At 45.6% G+C, this 18,290-nt stretch overlaps 1 protein-coding gene across 1 annotated transcript; it reads left to right on the forward strand.

The window, feature by feature from the left end:
• The first annotated feature begins 2,238 nt into the window (after nt 1–2,238).
• Nucleotides 2,239–9,064, forward strand: LOC146370143 (interleukin-10 receptor subunit beta-like). Its single transcript, XM_084954622.1, has 7 exons — nt 2,239–2,773; nt 3,041–3,161; nt 5,713–5,885; nt 6,935–7,089; nt 7,758–7,908; nt 7,992–8,137; nt 8,228–9,064. The coding sequence occupies exons 1-7, from the start codon at nt 2,716–2,718 to the stop codon at nt 8,378–8,380; spliced, it is 957 nt and encodes a 318-aa protein (XP_084810748.1). The 5' UTR covers nt 2,239–2,715; the 3' UTR covers nt 8,381–9,064.
• Nucleotides 9,065–18,290: the final 9,226 nt, after the last annotated feature.

Raw genomic sequence — 18,290 nt, forward strand, 5'->3', positions numbered from 1 at the left:
CGCATTTGCAACCAAACTGGTTGCACTCTAGAGCCCTGCTCTGTACAGCAGTAGCTGAGGTTCTATGTACACGCATGCACAGTATGTGTTATGGATAAAGGGCTGTGGAAATATGCAAGTAATAGCTATCTAACAGTATAGACATGTACATGCACACGTCCATACAAATGTAGGAATCATTTAGAGTGCAGCTCTTCAGTACCGTTGTGCTGCAGTATGAACAGTACAAACACTGTTAGGCCTGCTGTGCTCTGTTTGTTTGTCCTCTGGGGTTTTCTGAATTTGAACATCTGCACGGCCGTCCCGTCGCAGAGAGCTCTGTCAGGTTTCACCTTTATGCTGAGCCGGTGTTTGAGCGTGGCAGACACGTCCTCTCCAAAGCTCGGAGGCCTCGTCTGACATCATGGTGTGATGACAGACTGCTGACCTCCTTTCCAGCACAGCTGTTTGTGCCACTTTCACCATCCTCTGGTTTCCTCTCTGCTCTGGTGCTGCGATAAATTGATGAAGCTCACCTACAGGGACTTTTCCCTCTTGGTCGTCCTGTATGTTTAACTTTTGAGGTTTCACACTTTTGTAGGAGCACTTTGTCAAGGTCGAATTTCACAGGAGCTCAAACACAGCAGAGTTTGAATGAAGCAGGGGCTGACTGCTGTCTTCTACAGGGGAGGATGCTCACACCTCATCATCAGGTCACCACAGGTGCAGAGTGGTGATGTGGTGAAGGATGGCGGTCTCCTTCAGCCTGGTGGTGCTTCCTCTGCAGGACCTCATTCAGGTCTTGAGCGTGGCTCCTATCTTACAGCTCATGCTGTGTGTGTGTGAGACTGAGTGTATCAGGGATGGAATATGCTCTCTGAATACTCCCCCACTCTTGTAAACAGATGTTCCAGACCAGCGGTGTACCAAAAATGCAAAAATGGAGTGCACTCGTAGCAGTGGTGAGACGTGCGTGGATGGAGGTGTTGCAATCCATGGCGACCGAACCACAGGGTTCCAGGTGAGGTCATGGCCATCGATGTTTTTGGACCCGGCCAAGTCCTTCTTCAGCTGTCTCAGTGGTCGATGGCTGGACTACACATTTGCCACAACCTTCCTCGCAGCGCTCATGAAACAGCTTCCCCAGCTCATGAACGGACGCGATGCTGTTTTGATCCTGAGAGACAGTTACTTCTACATCTGCATCATCACTCTCAGCGCCACTCTCCCAAAACTCTTCGTCAGGCTCAACATGAGCTTCCTCCATGAGGCCGCCTCTCTCTGACTCTCTGTCCAGTTCAACATCCAAACAAGGCAGAGGGTGACGTCACACAATGCACTGGCACAAGATGGCGCTGCACATGCTCTAAAACCAGTAACCAGTAACACAGCACCTGAGCGACGGTCCACAGTTCACTGAAACCTCCTCAGAAATGCTGTCATGAAGACATTCTTAATGAAGGGAAACAGGAGGAAAGGCTGAGGCTGAAAATGACACCAGAACTGGACTGAAGGACAGAGGAACAGGTGTGATGGAGAGATGGATCCACATCATGGTCAGTGTGTACGAGGAGGTCAGGAGGAGGTCCAGCAGTGAGAGTCTGCAGCCATCTGTGAAGCACGGTGGAGGCTCTGTCATGGTTTCAGGTCAGTCAGTGCTGTTGGAGATCTTAAACTGATGAATTACAGAGTCTGATCCACCACGCAGGAACATCTGGAAACATCTGACTGGCAGCAGCTTCATTTTTCAGCACGCCGATGATCCCAAACACACTCAAAGAGCAGTGAAAGCACACAGGAACACACACGAGTCATGGAGTCCAGTGTCGAGTGGAGACTGCTTTGTTCCTCCTGAATTGGAGGCCTTGTTTCTTGAAGAGTCAAACACCATCCCGCTCATGCAGCGTTGTAGAGACATGCAGCCAGAGCTGTAAAGCACTGTGGGTGAGCCTCATCCACCCGCGTACCTTCTAAGTCTCTAAGCAGGCCTTAGCCATCACTCGTCATCGCTCGCTCACTGTGTTATCAGTTAAATACAGGGACCAAACAGTGTGTGTTTCAGGCTGCAAACATGCTTATCTGCTGGGAAGCTTTAACATGGGAGTCTGCGGGGACGGGCTCGCTGCTTCCCCTACTGGACGTCAGAGGAACTGCATGTTTTGTGCTTCAGTGCGTTTCCGTCACCACGAGTGTGTGAACAGATCCTCACAGCATGACACACACACACACACTCCTGCCTTCCTTCCTTATGAGGCCCACTGTCATAATGACTTCAACCACAGACTGACCCGAGCCTCAGCTTGAACACACCGCGAGTCCGAACCCCCACCGCCCCCTAAAGCTGCCACCTGCCCACGTGACTGCACACTGTAAAAAGTAAGTGTCGGTGAAAACGTTGAGAAGTGTTACGGTTCCGTTTCGGAATAACTCGGTGCCTGTTGGTTCGTCTGCCTGTGACTAAGCAGCAGACATGCGCGCTGTCACATAAATAAACCGATGTATAAATAAAGGCACGTGACACCCCGTGTCCGCGTGCTCTGGGTGAACCCACACTTTTTCCAGCGCGCTCTGATTCCTTGAAGCCTGACTCGTTTCTGCGCACACGCCAGTTTCGCTTCCGCGTACTTCCCCGCCTCTTGTTGCCATGAAAGCTACCAGGAAACACACTGCGTCGTTCACGCACACACACTCGGAGCCGGATCACAGCACTCTGACAGCGGGGAGCCTGCCGGGGACATGGCAGCCTCTGTGTGCGCCTTCATCCTGGCGCTTTACGCACTGTGCGGCTCCGCAGGTAAGCACACCTTTACTTTAGAGGGCAGGTGAGGAGGAGGAGGCGGTCTGACGCGGAGGGAAAGGCAGCCCAGAGCGTCTGGAGCTCAAATAAGAAAGCTCAGCTAGTGACGAGTGTTTAAACTAAAGCTGTGAGCTGAAACCCAGAGCACAGTCTGCTCTGTTTACTCAGTCAGACAGGTGAACTTTGACCCCAGCATAAGAGACAGCAGTGTGTTTTAGTGTCAGCGAACAGCGCTCATGTCTTTGTGTTTGTGTCTGTGCTCAGCCGGGTCAGGAGGGCTCAGCGCACCCACCCACGTCCGACTGACGTCCTACAACATGGACCTGGTGCTCAGGTGGGATCCACCTGAAGGGACCGATGTTCTGACCTACACGGCCGAGTACAGGTGAGTCACCGGCGGGTGTGACAGCTTCAGGTGATCACAGTTCAGTGTCAGAGAACTGAGTCACTTTCAGTTTGAATGTTTACCTTCAGGAGGGCGAGTGTGATCATCACACTGTAAGCTATGAAACGAAACTTAATCTTTGGGTCTTACTCGTCGCTGAGTCGGTGGAAAATCAAAGATTCCAGAGCAGCTGGGCTCAGAAATGGACGTTATTCTTCCTCCGAAGAGTCCGATCACCTCCGAGTGTTTGGGAGCAGGTCACACTTCGCTTTGTCATATTTTTAGTTGCTCTCTGAATCAGGGATGCCAAACATGAGGCCTGGGGACCAGCACCGGCCCACCAGAGGCTCCATTCTGGACAGTTCATAAAGTATTATGAAGAAGTTTTAACTGCAGGACACTGGCTTGGAAATACGTGGAAAGTTAAAATATTCCTAGATCTTTATAAACTACTGACATCATACAGAATGAGTGCACGTTTGCTCACTCCTGCCAAAAATAAAACATCAAATCAAAGACTGCAGCAATAAAACATCCGGTGATGCTTTCTCCTATGAAACCCTTCGGTCCACGATGCTGCAGAGCTTCAGGTCCTGCTGTGATTTGTCCCAAGTAAGGAGCAAGCCTTTTCCCAGGGTCTGCATGGACTGAAGGAACAGTGACTGCAATAAAGCCTGTGAGCGGAGGATGTACTTACTCTGTTCAGGCGACATAGAGGAAGTTAGATAAACTGTCAGTAAGATAATCCATGCAGAATGTGAACTAATGAAATCCGATGTGGCAGATCCACAGACCGCCCCTGAGAAGACCCGCCTACCTTGATGTACTCACGCATGCGAGCAAACCTGACCCCCCACGACAAGCCCATGACCGTCAGATTATGAAACGCCACCCTGTTCTGTTCTTCCCACCATGTCTGTGTCCGATGGGCTCCTGCAAAAAGCTCATTATCTGCAAACTGACACGCCGCCATCCCTGTATGAGGAAACAGCTGTACCTCCAGGTGAAGCGCTGATGGTGCCTCGCGATGAGGAGACTGAAACGGCCGTGTCCAAAGAAGAAGTACAAACGCAGTTATGGAATCACAACGTCACAAAAGTTACTCATCCAAGAGCGGGGGAACGATTAGTTCCAGCTGTTATTATAGGAGAGATCATTCTAAGAAGAACGGATTTCATGAGTCTGTATAAATGTGCCCTCGTGTCCAGGATCAGGAGTTTTTCCTGCAGGCAGTATAAATTTGAACCTGATGTCTTTCTGTAGGAACAAACATTTAAAACTCACCGCTGAGTAAACCTGGCTAAACCTTCCATCACACCTGGATTTACCTGGATGCAGAGGTGCGGCGGTTATTCTGTAGAACGCCGTGCGCTGATGAACAGTGTGTTTCTTGCAGACTCGTGGATTAGTCATGTTTTTTCTCTCCTGTTGAGATGTCGAGTAAAACCGTCACAGGAACATCTTCGCTTCTTTGTGGGTGTTGACCTCTGACCTCAGCCCCTCCTCCCTTCGCTGTCAGATCTCGGCTTTATGAGGTCGATCTGATGAAGACTTGCATTCAGGCAGAAGTCAGGAGGCGGAGTCATGTTCAGATGAACAGATTAAACTGTGGTGCGTTTGTGGAACCGACACAACCGCCGTCATGTCCAAACATAATCTCAGCATCTGATTGGTCAGGGCACAGCCTTCCATCTGTGCCCGGCTCAGGGAAGCCGGTGGCGTTCCCGGGTCTTCTTTGCGTGGACGCAGTGATGATCCTGAGCCCATGCAGATGTGTCCATCCAGCTGTGTGCGCTCTGGAAACACCCGGCCTCCCTCTTTAGTTGGCAGACGTTGAGGTTTACACTCTTCTCCAGCCTTTTGTTGCAGCTCGTCCAACTTTTCTGAAAAAAGATTCAAAAGCGGTGTCAGTGTCAGCACTCGATGTGCTCCCTTTGTGCGTTTTCAGATGATCCTTAATGATTATTTAAAAACAGTATGCACATGCTCTGAAACTGTGAGGACGCCGCAGTGACTGCAGACCGGTTTAGTCCTGCTTTGCATATGAATCTGTGATATCTGCACCATCAGTCCTGCTGTTCCACATTTCTGAAAAGCTGCAATCAGATCACTTACAGGAAGAACAGCACCTGCCTTTCTCATGCTCTCCGGCCCATTGAAGGCATTTTAATATGTGGGAAAAGTGCTGGTGTGGTTTGTGAGGACCGTGGTGAAATCGAAGCTGTTATTGTTGCGGTCCAGGTGTTCACACAACAGAAACGTCCTCTTATCTGCAGCGTCTCTGTTCTGGGAAACGCCTCGACTCGACTGACTCGTTAGAAAGCAGACGCACGCTTTTCTGTCCCGATGCACAAACGGTGAACGTGGCGTTCCAGCTTTGATGTAACCAGCACCGCCAGCTCGTGTGAGCGTTAGTTTCTTTGCTTCGCGCCGTCACACGTCCTGCAGGATAAAGTCGTGAGATCTTCTTGAACAGCGGTCGTGTTCCCGAGAGGAGAACATCTGTCTGAAATCACACCTGTGACGCCATCGCTGTGTTTCTCTGTTACAGAAGCTCAGCAACTGGATACAACAATGGCTGCACAAACACATCAGCCCTCAAATGCGAGTTCACCTCCTCCTCCATCACCGTGCACGGGAGTTACACGGGCAGAGTGCGGGCGCATCGGGGGGCCGAGAGCTCCAGTTGGGTGGAGAGTAACGTCATTGAGATGGACAGACACAGTAAGTGAATCTCGTCATATGTGCTGAGCTCGTTTGTCTCTGATCCAGTAGCGTGACACAGAGAGGAAAACCGACTATTAGCCGATGACGAGCCGATGGGCGTCGTTTATCCCACTGAAACTTTTGCCTGTTTGGCACTCGGGTGGAAATTTTAGCTCTATGTGCTAAAAAACCAGCCCATAGTGATTGGAGAGGGGATCTAACCCCTGCAGTTATCTGCATTTGAAACTATGAAATCTGCAGGCACAAAGCAAGACTTTTGGTTCTGGGAGCTTTTGGTATCCTCTCGTTGGCCACTTCTACTGCACAGAGCTGAAGCTTTTCCAGTTGTGCCACATGTGCTCCACAGTGGGAAATTGGCTGCTCAGTTTTGTTCCAAGCTTCCATGTTAGTGGATTTCCAGGCCAAGACCTTCACCTCCGTCGTCTGGTATTTACAAAGGAAGAGGAGAAAGGCTAATAAAAGCTAAAAAGCCAGCTGACAATTATAAGCAGCAGATAATAACCCACACAGCTCACAGCTGACTTGTAGATGATAAAGGTTATTTTCCCTCGTGTAATGTCATCATTGATCTAACAGAACAAGTTTTGGGAGGTAAAATTAAAGATTGGTGAACGAGACCATTTGGTGGCTCTCAGAGAAGCTTCCTGAGATCAGGATGGTCCCCTTCAGCTCCTGTTCAGACTGTGGCAGCAGCTGTGTGGGGAGTCTGCAGTTATGCAATGACTGCTTCAGCAGGGGACGTCTGAAGAGCCTCGCTGAGCTGAAGACGATCAGAAATGAAACCGTGAGCGAGCTTTTCAGCATCTCGCTCGTCAGAGCTCTCACCGTCGCTGACTTCAGTCCAGTCAGAGTGAAATCCTGGTTTCTGTGTTTCTGTCTGTGTCCTCAGTGAAACTGTCTGCCGTCATGGTGGGAACCTCCCCAGCTCCAACCACACCGGCGTGACAGAGCTGTAGCAGATGGAGTGGACTGTTAGAGAAGCTGCAGCTTTTTATTGTGGTTGATTTTGTCCAATAAAAACGTCTCTCCACATCTGTCCCCCTCAGCCTTCATCGGTCCACCTGATGTGACTCTTCATGTCACTGGGACATCTTTGGAAGTCAGCATTAAAGACCCAGTGTTCAAGCATTCAGAACTGAGGGAGACGTACACCTCGGCCACCTATAACATCACCTACTGGAAGAGCAGCTCGAAGGAAGAGGTGGGAACGCCGGTTTGCAGTTTTAGCTTCTAATATTATTAGAAGCTAACATTATGCCAGCTAATATTAGGCTCCAGTGTCCTAAAATCACACTTTCCCTCTGATAAACAGTTTGATTACGTCCTCATATCACACGAGAGTATGTTCACAAAGCGTCTGGGTGCAACAATGTTAGATGCACAAGTAAAGTTTCATTAAACCAGCTAAAAGCAGCAGAACAGCATTGCTAAGGACACTTAAGCATAAGCTCAACAACTCATGGCTGAGCTTCCCTGACTTGTACTGGCCTCCTGTCACAGAGCTTCACAGCCTCTTTCAGATTAAATAACGGTGGCGGCGTCTCGCCCACCATTGACAGCTGAGGTAAACGGCGCACTGACAGCCTTCCACAGGCGTGGAGGTGGACGCGGTCCAAACAGCAGCAGGAATACGGCCACAACCGTTATGATGTACAGTCCAAATTTCATGTGTTTGATCTCTCATAGAAGCATGTTTGTCCTACAGCAGCCACCGTAGTTAGAGCTATGCACTTAAGGTGTGAGGGGTAAGAAACTGGGCTGACTGCAATCTGCTGACAACTAGTGATGATATTTTACACACTGTAACTTTTAAAAATTCAAAGAGTGAAAACAGTGAAATCAGCTGAGCTCCTCTGCTGCCTCCTACAGGTAGAAACAATGAGTGACATGATGCAGGACCGAGTGGTTCTTAGTGACCTGGACCCGCTGAGCGAATACTGCGTCCAGGTCCAAATCATCACCAACATGAACCCCAGACCGGGCGAGTACAGCGACGTCGTCTGTGAGCGCACCGGTGACGGTAGGCACCGCCGTCAGACGGCCGTCACAATCGCTGAAGGTGTTGCTGATGGGCTCACCTGCTACTGCGTGGTTTTCTTACAGTGGATGCAGCTCCGTGGGTGGCGGCCGTGGTGGCGTTTGTGGTCATGGCTGTGGTGGTGGCTCTGGTGGTGACTCTGGTGGTCTACTGGAAACAAATCTCCAAGTTCCTGTGCCCAGAAGTCGTGCTGCCACCACACTTTAAAGAGGTGTGTGTGTGTGTGTGTGTGTGTGTGTGTGTGTGTGTGTGTGAGTGTGTTCTTTAATCTAACACTGACCTTTCTGCCCCGCCCCCTCAGTCTCTGCTGCTGAATGATCCCAACTCCATCTACCCAGTCTCGCTGCCCTCTGAGCGGTGCGACCACGTCAGCATCATAGCAGACCACAGGACTGAGGAGGAGGAGGAAGGAGGGTGCAGCACTCAGCCTGATACCTCACAGGATGGGGGCTAGGAGGAGCAGGAGGAGGTGGGATGCACTTTAAAGACTCTGAGAATCGGCCTCTGACTGTGAGGTTTTAGAGCTGTGAACTCTGCAGCGGTGAAGTGATGAAGACGAGCAAGAACAGGTGAAGCTGGCCCAGGTGAAGCTGGCCCAGGTGTCACGCTGCTCAAACTGAAGTGAGAGCGTGGACCCTGAAGCTGTTCCCACGGTCACAGGCTGCTGTTTATACTTTAATAGTTTATTCATGTCAATGTAAATGTTTTGCTTTCTACTGGTTTTTTTAATGGTTTTAATGGTCGGAGGTTAACCGAAGCCTCTGCTGTTCCTGCTCGTAGGAACCAGGTGACCCGATGCTGGGCTGTACTGAGACAGTCTGGCTCTTTTACTGCTCTCAGTCTTCGTAGCCCAGTTTAATTACGTGTTCAGTAACTGGATTACAACATAACTACATGTGAAGGTGTAGCCCTGCAGGCTGTGTGTTTGGGTGTAGTAATAACTGACGTGGGGATGAGGTTGGCTTGGGTTTGCCACCAGCTGCCGTGAGACCTCGCCGTCCTCTGCTGTTTCCAGCAGGTTCACCTTGGATCTCCATCAGGCAGGATTCGGGCCGTCCAGCAGAACTTATGATGAAGAAGTGTGAACACTGTAAACACTCTGATTTATTTCCAATAAAAGTCTTTGTGACGGATGAAATGCTTCTGATTGTTCTTCGCTACAGAAACACGTGAAACATCGTTTTAAATCAGACTCAAACTTGGCTGCTGGTGTTCCAGATCAAGTGGCGTTGGTCAAACAGATGTGTGGTAGACTTGCTTTTCAGGAGCCACCACCAACAAACCAGAAAATAAACACCAACGTTTCAGAGCTCATCACAGCACAGAAACAGCTTTAGTGAAGGTTACAAATGATCTTCTTATGGCCTCTGACAGTGGACTCATCTCTGTGCTTGTCCTGCTAGACCTCAGTGCAGCGTTCGATACTGTCGACCATAATATCCTATTAGAGCGATTAGAACATGCTGTAGGTATTACAGGTACTGTGCTGCAGTGGTTTGTATCATATCTATCTAATAGACTCCAGTTTGTGCATGTAAATGGAGAGTCCTCTTCACACACTGAGGTTAATTATGGAGTTCCACAGGGTTCAGTGCTAGGACCAATTCTGTTTACATTATACATGCTTCCCTTAGGCAGCATCATTAGAAGACATAGCATACATTTACACTGCTATGCCGATGACACCCAGCTCTATCTGTCCATGAAGCCAGATAACACACACCAGTTAGTTAAACTGCAGGAATGTCTTAAAGACATAAAGACCTGGATGGCCGCTAACTTTCTGCTTCTTAATTCAGATCAAACTGAGGTTATTGTACTCGGCCCTGAAAATCTTAGAAATATGGCATCTAAGCAGATTCTTCCTCTGGATGGCATTACCTTGGCCTCCAGTAACACTGTGAGGAACCTTGGAGTCATTTTTGACCAGGACATGTCCTTCAACGCACATATTAAACAAATATGTAAGACTGCTTTCTTCCATTTGCGCAACATCTCTAAAGTTAGAAATATCCTGTCTCAGAGTGACGCTGAAAAACTAGTTCATGCATTTATTACTTCCAGGCTGGACGACTGTAATTCATTATTATCAGGATGTCCAAAAAACTCACTGAAAAGCCTTCAGCTAATCCAAAATGCTGCAGCAAGAGTCCTGACAGGGACTAGAAAGAGAGAGCAGATTTCTCCTGTTTTGGCTTCCCTTCATTGGCTAATCATGTCCTTTTTTTATTTTAACTTTATGCTTAGAGCTAGCGGAGTAGGACATTTTTGTTTATCTTTTGAATCCACTTTAAGACAAGTGTGAATTTGATTTATGTTGTAGTTGATCTTGAAGAAGTGTGATCTCAGTTCATGTTGTGGAGTTCACAAGTTCCACTGTAAATAGAGGTATTTAAAAAAACAAAAAAACTGGACTGTGTTCCCTGGTGTTCCCTGAGCGGTGAGTGTTCGAGTGGATTCCTGTGTGGATTGTTTGGAGAGAAACGAGAGTTTTCCCCTGGATTTCCCCCCGGATCCATGTAATAATTGAAACTCAGTCAAATAGTTCACTGTTCTCCAGCAAAACGTTTTGGAAACTCATGTTTAACCTTAAACCTTTAAATCTTTATACCTTTTGTATATACACTTGTTGGACACTGTACGTTAATAAATTCTCTTGTGTGCATCCATCTCCGGAGTCCAGCGCGTGACTCCACCTTGCACACCGTGACACCTTCCCCACATAGTCACCTGAATACATACCTGTTCACCAAGCACACACCTACCTACATACTTACCTGGTCCCGTAGCGAATACTCACCTGAATACTGTGCAAATGTTGAATAATGAAGAACATTAAAACCATTTGATCAATCTTTGTTGTTGTTATTATTTATTTAATTTTATTTTCAGTTGCTATCGACAGGACAGACAGTGTTGGGGTACGGCAAAAGGGAGAGAGAAAGATGAAGGAACAGAAAAACAGGGGAACAGGGACAGTGAGAAAGGACACAAAAGAAAAAAAACATCTCTCTGATTAAAATTTGCCACAGACATCCATATGATCAACAACAAGCACACGTCATGCCCCTATCGTGGTGTAAACCAATCAGAGATAGTCAGGGGCGGGACCTCTCTAATTGGCCGTGGTCCAGCTGAAAGTGCAGGTGGATAGAGAAAGGTGAGTAGCTTGAATGAAGCGATATCGATTCATTAAATCCTGAATTGACTGAATATAAATGTCTTTTACCAGAAACGCCAGAATCTCAGGTTAAAGCTCACAAAACTATTTCAACAACAACCAGCAAATGAGAGCAGGAAACGCATTGCACACGCAGACGTAAACGCAGAGCGGACCCGACGCATCAGAGTGAGCTTAGTAGCCGTGGGGGCTGAAAGCCAAAAGCTCGCCGGGTCTGAATCGTCTTTACGTCTTTTTTGCGCAATATTCTGGGCTGCAGGTTTTGTCTCTCTCCAACCAAAATTCACTGGGCCAGCAGCCAAAGAAGAACCAAACTACGCTTCACATTTGATAAATATCCATTAATTCCCTCTTACTTTTGCTGTTTTGCTTCCAACACGATAAAAACCACAGTTCATGCACAGCTCTCGCTGTGTACTTCAAGAACCGTTTCCCATCTCAAACATCTGTTTTCCGCATTATTCCTTCGCTTATTACCCATCAGTCTACCGTTGTTTATAGCGCTGGCGGCCGCTGTCTTTTCTTTTCTTTGTACTTAAATGACCTCGGACAAGAAAGCTTAATTTCTGCTGTTCAATACTGAAGAAATTTAAACTTTTTCAAATTAGGTATAATTGCAGAATATTTTTAAGGTTATCTGCTATAAAATCCATGCCAGGAAAATCTCCATGTTTTTTTTGTATTTTATTCTCAGTTACTTTGACACAACGGCATGTGCTGTGATGTTCACATCTCTGATAAGGTTTAGTGTCAGTAGACTGATAAATGATCAGAATTATAAGATTTCTGACTGTCTGAGGAGAAATTGCACCAAATCTGGACCTTGTGAATCGGAATCGAGTGGATTGTAGAAATCAGTGAATAGCCTAGGCCCGACAGAAGTGGATATAACTGACTGTGGGTAATCAGAAAAGATGAAAGGAACGATTGATAACTTTTTTGTTAAGTTAAGGCCTGATCCATCTGAAATTCATAGCCAGTGCTCTGACAAGGAGACATCAATCTTTGAACGCTGATTTGGGTGCGCCCAAATTTTCTTAATGGTGCGCATAACAAAAAAAGTTTGGCGCACTCAGAGAGAGAGAGAGAGAGAGAGAGAGAGAGAGAGAGAGACACTTGCTGTGCATTAAAAAAACACACAGAAAAACCAAAGAGAAGAAGAGGCACGCAAGGCGATTGTCTTATAGCAGTAACTGATGATAAGGCGCATGCGTGCACGAGGAGATGAAAGGAACAGGAAAGACTGAACTAACAGTCTTTTAGTATACTTTTTATTACAAGAGAAAAAAAGGAGACAAGTGTCTGACGTTATAAGTCAGTGTTACTTAAGCAGTCACACACAGTAATAGATGTCATGCGAACAAAAACCTTTTTTTTCTTCCCCTTTTGGACATTTTTCATAAAAGGCCGTGGATGTGAGCTCTCACGTTTGCATTTAAACGTCATGTTATTGTCCCCGCTGACCAAACTGTTTTTACACTGCCAACAAAAATGTGTTAAAATGCATTACTCTTATTGTTTTGGATTATCTGGGGAAAGTAGTTTTGTGTACGAGGCTTTCTCTATATTTTTCTGTTATTTTTCACTTTTGTATTGTACTAATTACTTTTTTTGTGTAACTTTAAGCTTTAACGTAAAATAAATGGGATCTGGATCCAGAAAACAAAAAGAAGTTAAAAAAAAAAATAAACAAGATCTTTGCCGGCAGCTTTAACTGCCTTCAGAGAGGTGCAGCAGTATAACCTTGGAGAAACACTTTTTCATATCACAGAGCATCAGGGGGAGCCATCTAAGCTTGACAGGACACGACCACCAACACAAGCAAATCACGTTCCTGAGACCCAGCTCAAAGCCAGCCGACCGCTGCCTCCTCATCTCCTCCTCCTCCTGGGACCTTTAGGGAGCACCCACCAGCCCGCAGGTAAAGCATGCACTGTCACAAAATCTCCCAGCATCACAGCGCCTCTCCTGTCACTGAAATCTCTCCTCAATTCTGTTGTTTTTCCCTCATCTCTGAGCCGCTGAGTGTGTGTGAGTGTGTGTGTGAGTGTGTGTGTGTGTGTGTGTGTGTGTGTGAGTGTGTGTGTGTGTGTGTGTGTGTGTGCGTGTGAGTGTGTGTGTGTGTGTGTGTGTGTGTGCGTGTGTGTGAGTGTGTGTGTGTCTCTCTCTCTTTTACACAAACAGCACATGTGAGTGCAGTTGCAACACCTTTAATATGCAATGCACAGGACTTGCCAGCTGGGCGCCCTCTTGTGGCGTCATTTATTTTTTTTTTTTAAATCTGGCCAATTTGAAATCATAGAAATGAACCCTGCAGATAATGAACTGCTTCTTGAGTGTGGTCAGAGCGGAGAGCTGCTGATCCACATTCATCGTGCATGTGTTCATTCATTTTATCTGCGCTGACTTTAAGATAAAATAATTAGGAGGCAAAAGCAGAAGCGATGTGTTTCTGTTCCCCAGCGTCCTGTAACTGATAGCCACGCTCAGGCTCGGGTGGTGTCCCCGCACTGGCTCGTAATTGGTTATTTACAAGTGCTGATGGTATTAGTTTATTTTTCATGCTCCGCTTTGGTGTTTTGGACCAGTCACTGCTGTACTGTAATGTTAACTTAACTTCAACTCCAATCTAACATTTTCTTCCATTTGAGTTCAGCTTATTCCTTTTGATCAACTTGAGCTATTTTGAATATGAAGCACCTGCTTTTTAAAAATTACAATACGTATAATTGAAATTGGACACACAGGTCTGTGTTCTCAGTGAGTGACATCAAGAATCTGTAGAAGATTCATTTTCTGTGCTAAATTTCTACCAATGAGCTAAAAATATGAATGCATCTAAATAAACCAGCTGGTTATCTGTAGCTGCGGCACTTCGGACTATCCTGTTCATCCAGTGCTGTGGAAACACTTTGGGGTTCTAGTGTGATCGCTGCACAAGCCAAGCTCCATGAACATGTTGTTGGATAGGTTTGGTGTCGTGGAACCTGAATGACCTCAAACCCATCAAACATCTCTGAGATGAACCAGAAGCATCAGTGTCTGACCACAAATGTTCCTCTGGATGAACAGCAACATTTCCCACATACTCCAAAATCATGTAGGAAGCCTTCCCAGAAGATAGTCATAGCTCCAAGTCCATATTAATGCCCGCGGGAATGCAATGATAAAAGCTCCTGTAGGTGTCAGAGTCAATTAAAGGAATGAATGAAACCCTTTAAACACCTGTGTGCTTTGGTGGTTTAACAGTACACCTGCTGCTTCTTGTTTAGGAGAAAACTCCAGAGGGAAGCTTTTAATTTGAAGTTCAGGATTAAATGTAAATCAGTCTTTGTCATGGTTCTAGCTTGGTGCGTTGCTATTAGTTAGAAACGTCCGTGATTCAAGTTCCTGTTACTTTGACTGCAGCTCTTTCTTCCTCTTCTGTGTTCAAACTATCAGCTTCAGCCCAGAGGGGATTTTGTTGGGCTGCGCTCTCTGCGGTGTCCTGTGGTTTTCAGGGGTCCGCAGCTTCCCTCACACCTTTGTCTTTATTTTCTCACCGGGAACAAAGAACACGCAGCTGCTTTATCTCAGTTAGACACAAGGTGCCTTTGACAGCAGCACGAATCCCAGCATGTTATAGCAGCAGTGACAGGACAAAAACCTGTAATCTCTGTGGCCTCTAATATACTAATGTCAAAATGCATGCAGCATTGGACTAAAGGCAACATGTGACACCAACATGTCACAACAATGTAGATTTTCTGGCATCAGGACCCGAGGAAAGTGGTTGTTTCTTAAATCTGTGTGCGCCTGGTGTTTTTAGCCTCTTGATTTGCCTCAAATGTAAAAAGCTAGATTTGAACAAACCTGCTGATTTTGTTGGAAGTCTTTGTTGATGGCTTTATTGAAAGTTGTCTCCCGGTGCTCTTCGACCTCCTCCACCACAGCCACAGGACAGATTTATTTCCAGCACCAATCACCAAACTCAATTTCATGAAAATCAGTGGAGAACTGAGCGAAAACTCCAACCTTGAGCCGAGTGTACCTACAGACTACTGAGAGGCCTGGTTTATTTTACTTTCCTTCTGTTTCTTTAGACATTATACAAAATATAATCTCAGAATTTGTCACAGCTAAACATGATGCATTTATTTTGATTCAGTTAACAGTTACAAACCCAATCATTTTCAGTTCAGTCTGTAGTCGAGGACAAAGAGACGCATTCAGAGCTGATGTTGGAAAAGCTGGTGTTCAGTTTTACTTCATCTTAGTAGCTGGGACACACCAAGGCACTCACAGAACATGTTATAACCAACCATGTTATAACCAACCATGTCGTAACCAACCATGTTATAACCATGTTATAACCATGTTATTATAACCATGTTATAACAACCATGTTATAACAACCATGTTATAACCACCATGTTATAACCACCATGTTGTAACCACCATGTTATAACCGTGTTATAACCAACCATGTTATAACCACCATGTTATAACCGTGTTATAACCAACCATGTTATAACCATGTGATAACCAACCATGTGATAACCAACCATGTTATAATACCCATGTGATAACCAACCATGTTATAATACCCATGTGATAACCAACCATGTTATAATACCCATGTTATAACCAGCCGTGTTATAACCATGTTATAACCAGCCGTGTTATAACCACCATGTTATAACCAGCCGTGTGATAACCACCATGTTATAACCAGCCGTGTGATAACAACCATGTTATAACCATGTTATAACCAGCCGTGTGATAACAACCATGTTATAACCATGTTATAACCAAGCATGTCATAACCATGTTATAACCAAGCATGTGGTAACCAGGTTATAATCAAGCATGTAAAACTCAGAAACCAGTCTTACTTGTTATCATCTATCGTCCACCTGGGCCTTACACAGAGTTTCTCTCTGATTTCTCAGACTCTTTATCTGATTTAGTGCTCAGCTCAGATCAAATAATTATTGTGGGTGATTTTAACATCCATGTAGATGTTAAAAATGACAGCCTCAGATTGCTCAGGATTCTGGTTATGTGGCCTGCAGCACCTATGAGGTATGTCAATATTGTTCATTTGTAGTTTTTAGGCCTTAACACCAATAAAATATTGTTTTGGGGTTTGTTTGTTTATTTTTTGTATTTTTCAGAACACATTCGTGCCTATATTTCAGCTTATTAGGAGCTACACAAGTGGCCAGAGTGTCATTGTTTGATTGCTCTCATAGAACCTGACTTCAGTCACCTCACTCCAGGAAGACAGAGGGCTGGAAGGCTGTCATGGTTTCCAGTGTGGCTTTGTGTTCTCGGGGTACCATCAGAGTTTTCACACAAATATTTTAAAGGTAACACTTACCTTATTTATGAAATCAAAAGTCTTCCCTTGAGTAAAACAGATTTTGTTTTTTATTTTCTTTCAGATTAGATGTTAGGATGCGGTGGAGCCTTGTTAACTGTGTGGAAAACAACTGTTTGTGACAGTTTCTGTGTAATTTCAGTCCTTTTACTAAACAAACATTTTTCATCAAATAAAAAAGTTAGCGTTATGTTCATACATGTTAAAAATACCTGTTAAATCCAGAATTGAATTCAAAATCTTGCTCCTCACATACAAGGTCTTAAATAATCAGACCCCATCTTATCTTAATGGCCTTGTAGTACCATATCACCCTCAGGAGCAAAAGGATCAGAGCTGAGCTTTAATCCTAAAATACAGGAAATATAGAATAATAAAAACCCTCAAACCTGCTCCATCATCTCATCTTTAAGATCTGCATTTACAAAGCTCCAACAACTCAAAGGTAAAGATTATATATAACCTATAAGGCTTGAGGAACGAACGATCAGCTTTATTTCAGATTTGAGAGAAACTTTATGTGATGATTGTGTTCTCTTTGTGATTACAGGAGCTGCCCTCAAACTCAGACCTCAGCAGTGACAGCAGACATGTTCACTGAAGACACAAAGTACCACATGTGCTGTCAGTGAAAGCTGCAGCTTGTTATAGATAAATGTAAAGACAAAAAGTCAGAAGGAATAATCACCCCTGTAACTCTGTCACTATCTATCAGTTGCTGATCTCAGACCCACAGAATCCAGGGGAAGGATGCTTAAAATGTCATATTTGGAGGCAATGACGTCACTGCGACGCGACGAAGGCTGTCCGAATTCAAAGAGTACTTTGGTGTTTTGTAAATATAATAATAAACGTGAATGTACTGTGTAATTGTGTAACTTTATTAGCAGCGTCCTCCTGAAAATGCGCCAACATTGAGAGTAACATCCTCCTCTCTGCCGCTTAATGCTCTCTGGTCGCTATGGTAACGTCTAAATATTTCTTTCAAAATAAGACACAACTACAACAAGGGAAAGACCCAGGGAAACAGAGTTAATGATAATAACCCTGAAAACCATAAATTTCACAGCGGAGCCTCAACTCTCGTGGCCCGGTACCAAACGACTCACGGAACCTGTGATGTCCAGACGGCGTTTCTCTGGTGTTCTGCTGTGAAAACCTTTGGGTTTAGGTATTAACATAGTTGCCATGGTTTCCTTTCTTCTCTTATTTGTTGTGTGTGATCAGGACAATTCAAAGATGGGCCTGCAGGGGAAAGTGACCCCCTTGCAGGCCAGAAGACATGAGATAACTTTAAAGAATACAAAGTACGTATGTGTGTTATCAAGAAGATAATTCTTAAGAACACAAGTTAATAAATGTGCAGTTACTAAGAGTTGTTGTGGTGTTTTTATTTGCCTGCTGTCATCTTTGATTTCCTCTGCCTTTAGGATTGCAAGTATCCAGGCAGACTGAGGGGGTCAGTGGGAAGCCCACTGCTGCTTGTAACAGTTGCTATTGTAATGCAGTGTATTACCACATGGCGGCGCCTCCTGTCTCATGACTGGCGTGTCACCCCCTTTTTGTTCTTCTTCGCACTCCTGTAATGGATGCTCCCGTGTGTACGCGGACTAGTGTAATGTGTGGTAGAGGTAGCACTTTTATTTTTGATATTGTAAATAAATGAGTACTTTTGGAAAGTCAGAAGCTGTTGCTCATTCGCGATCCACCTGCACACCTCCGCGGCTGGCTTCATCTCCACCGCACGTTACATGCTACTTGGCCCTGGTTTGCCCTCATGGATGAGGTGATAGGACAGATGCCTTCCACTAAGCCTCCTGT

This window comes from Perissodus microlepis, chromosome 16, assembly GCF_051167445.1.
Source record: "Perissodus microlepis isolate ML-2025 ecotype Zambia chromosome 16, ASM5116744v1, whole genome shotgun sequence".
Classification (NCBI taxonomy): Eukaryota; Metazoa; Chordata; class Actinopteri; order Cichliformes; family Cichlidae; genus Perissodus; species Perissodus microlepis.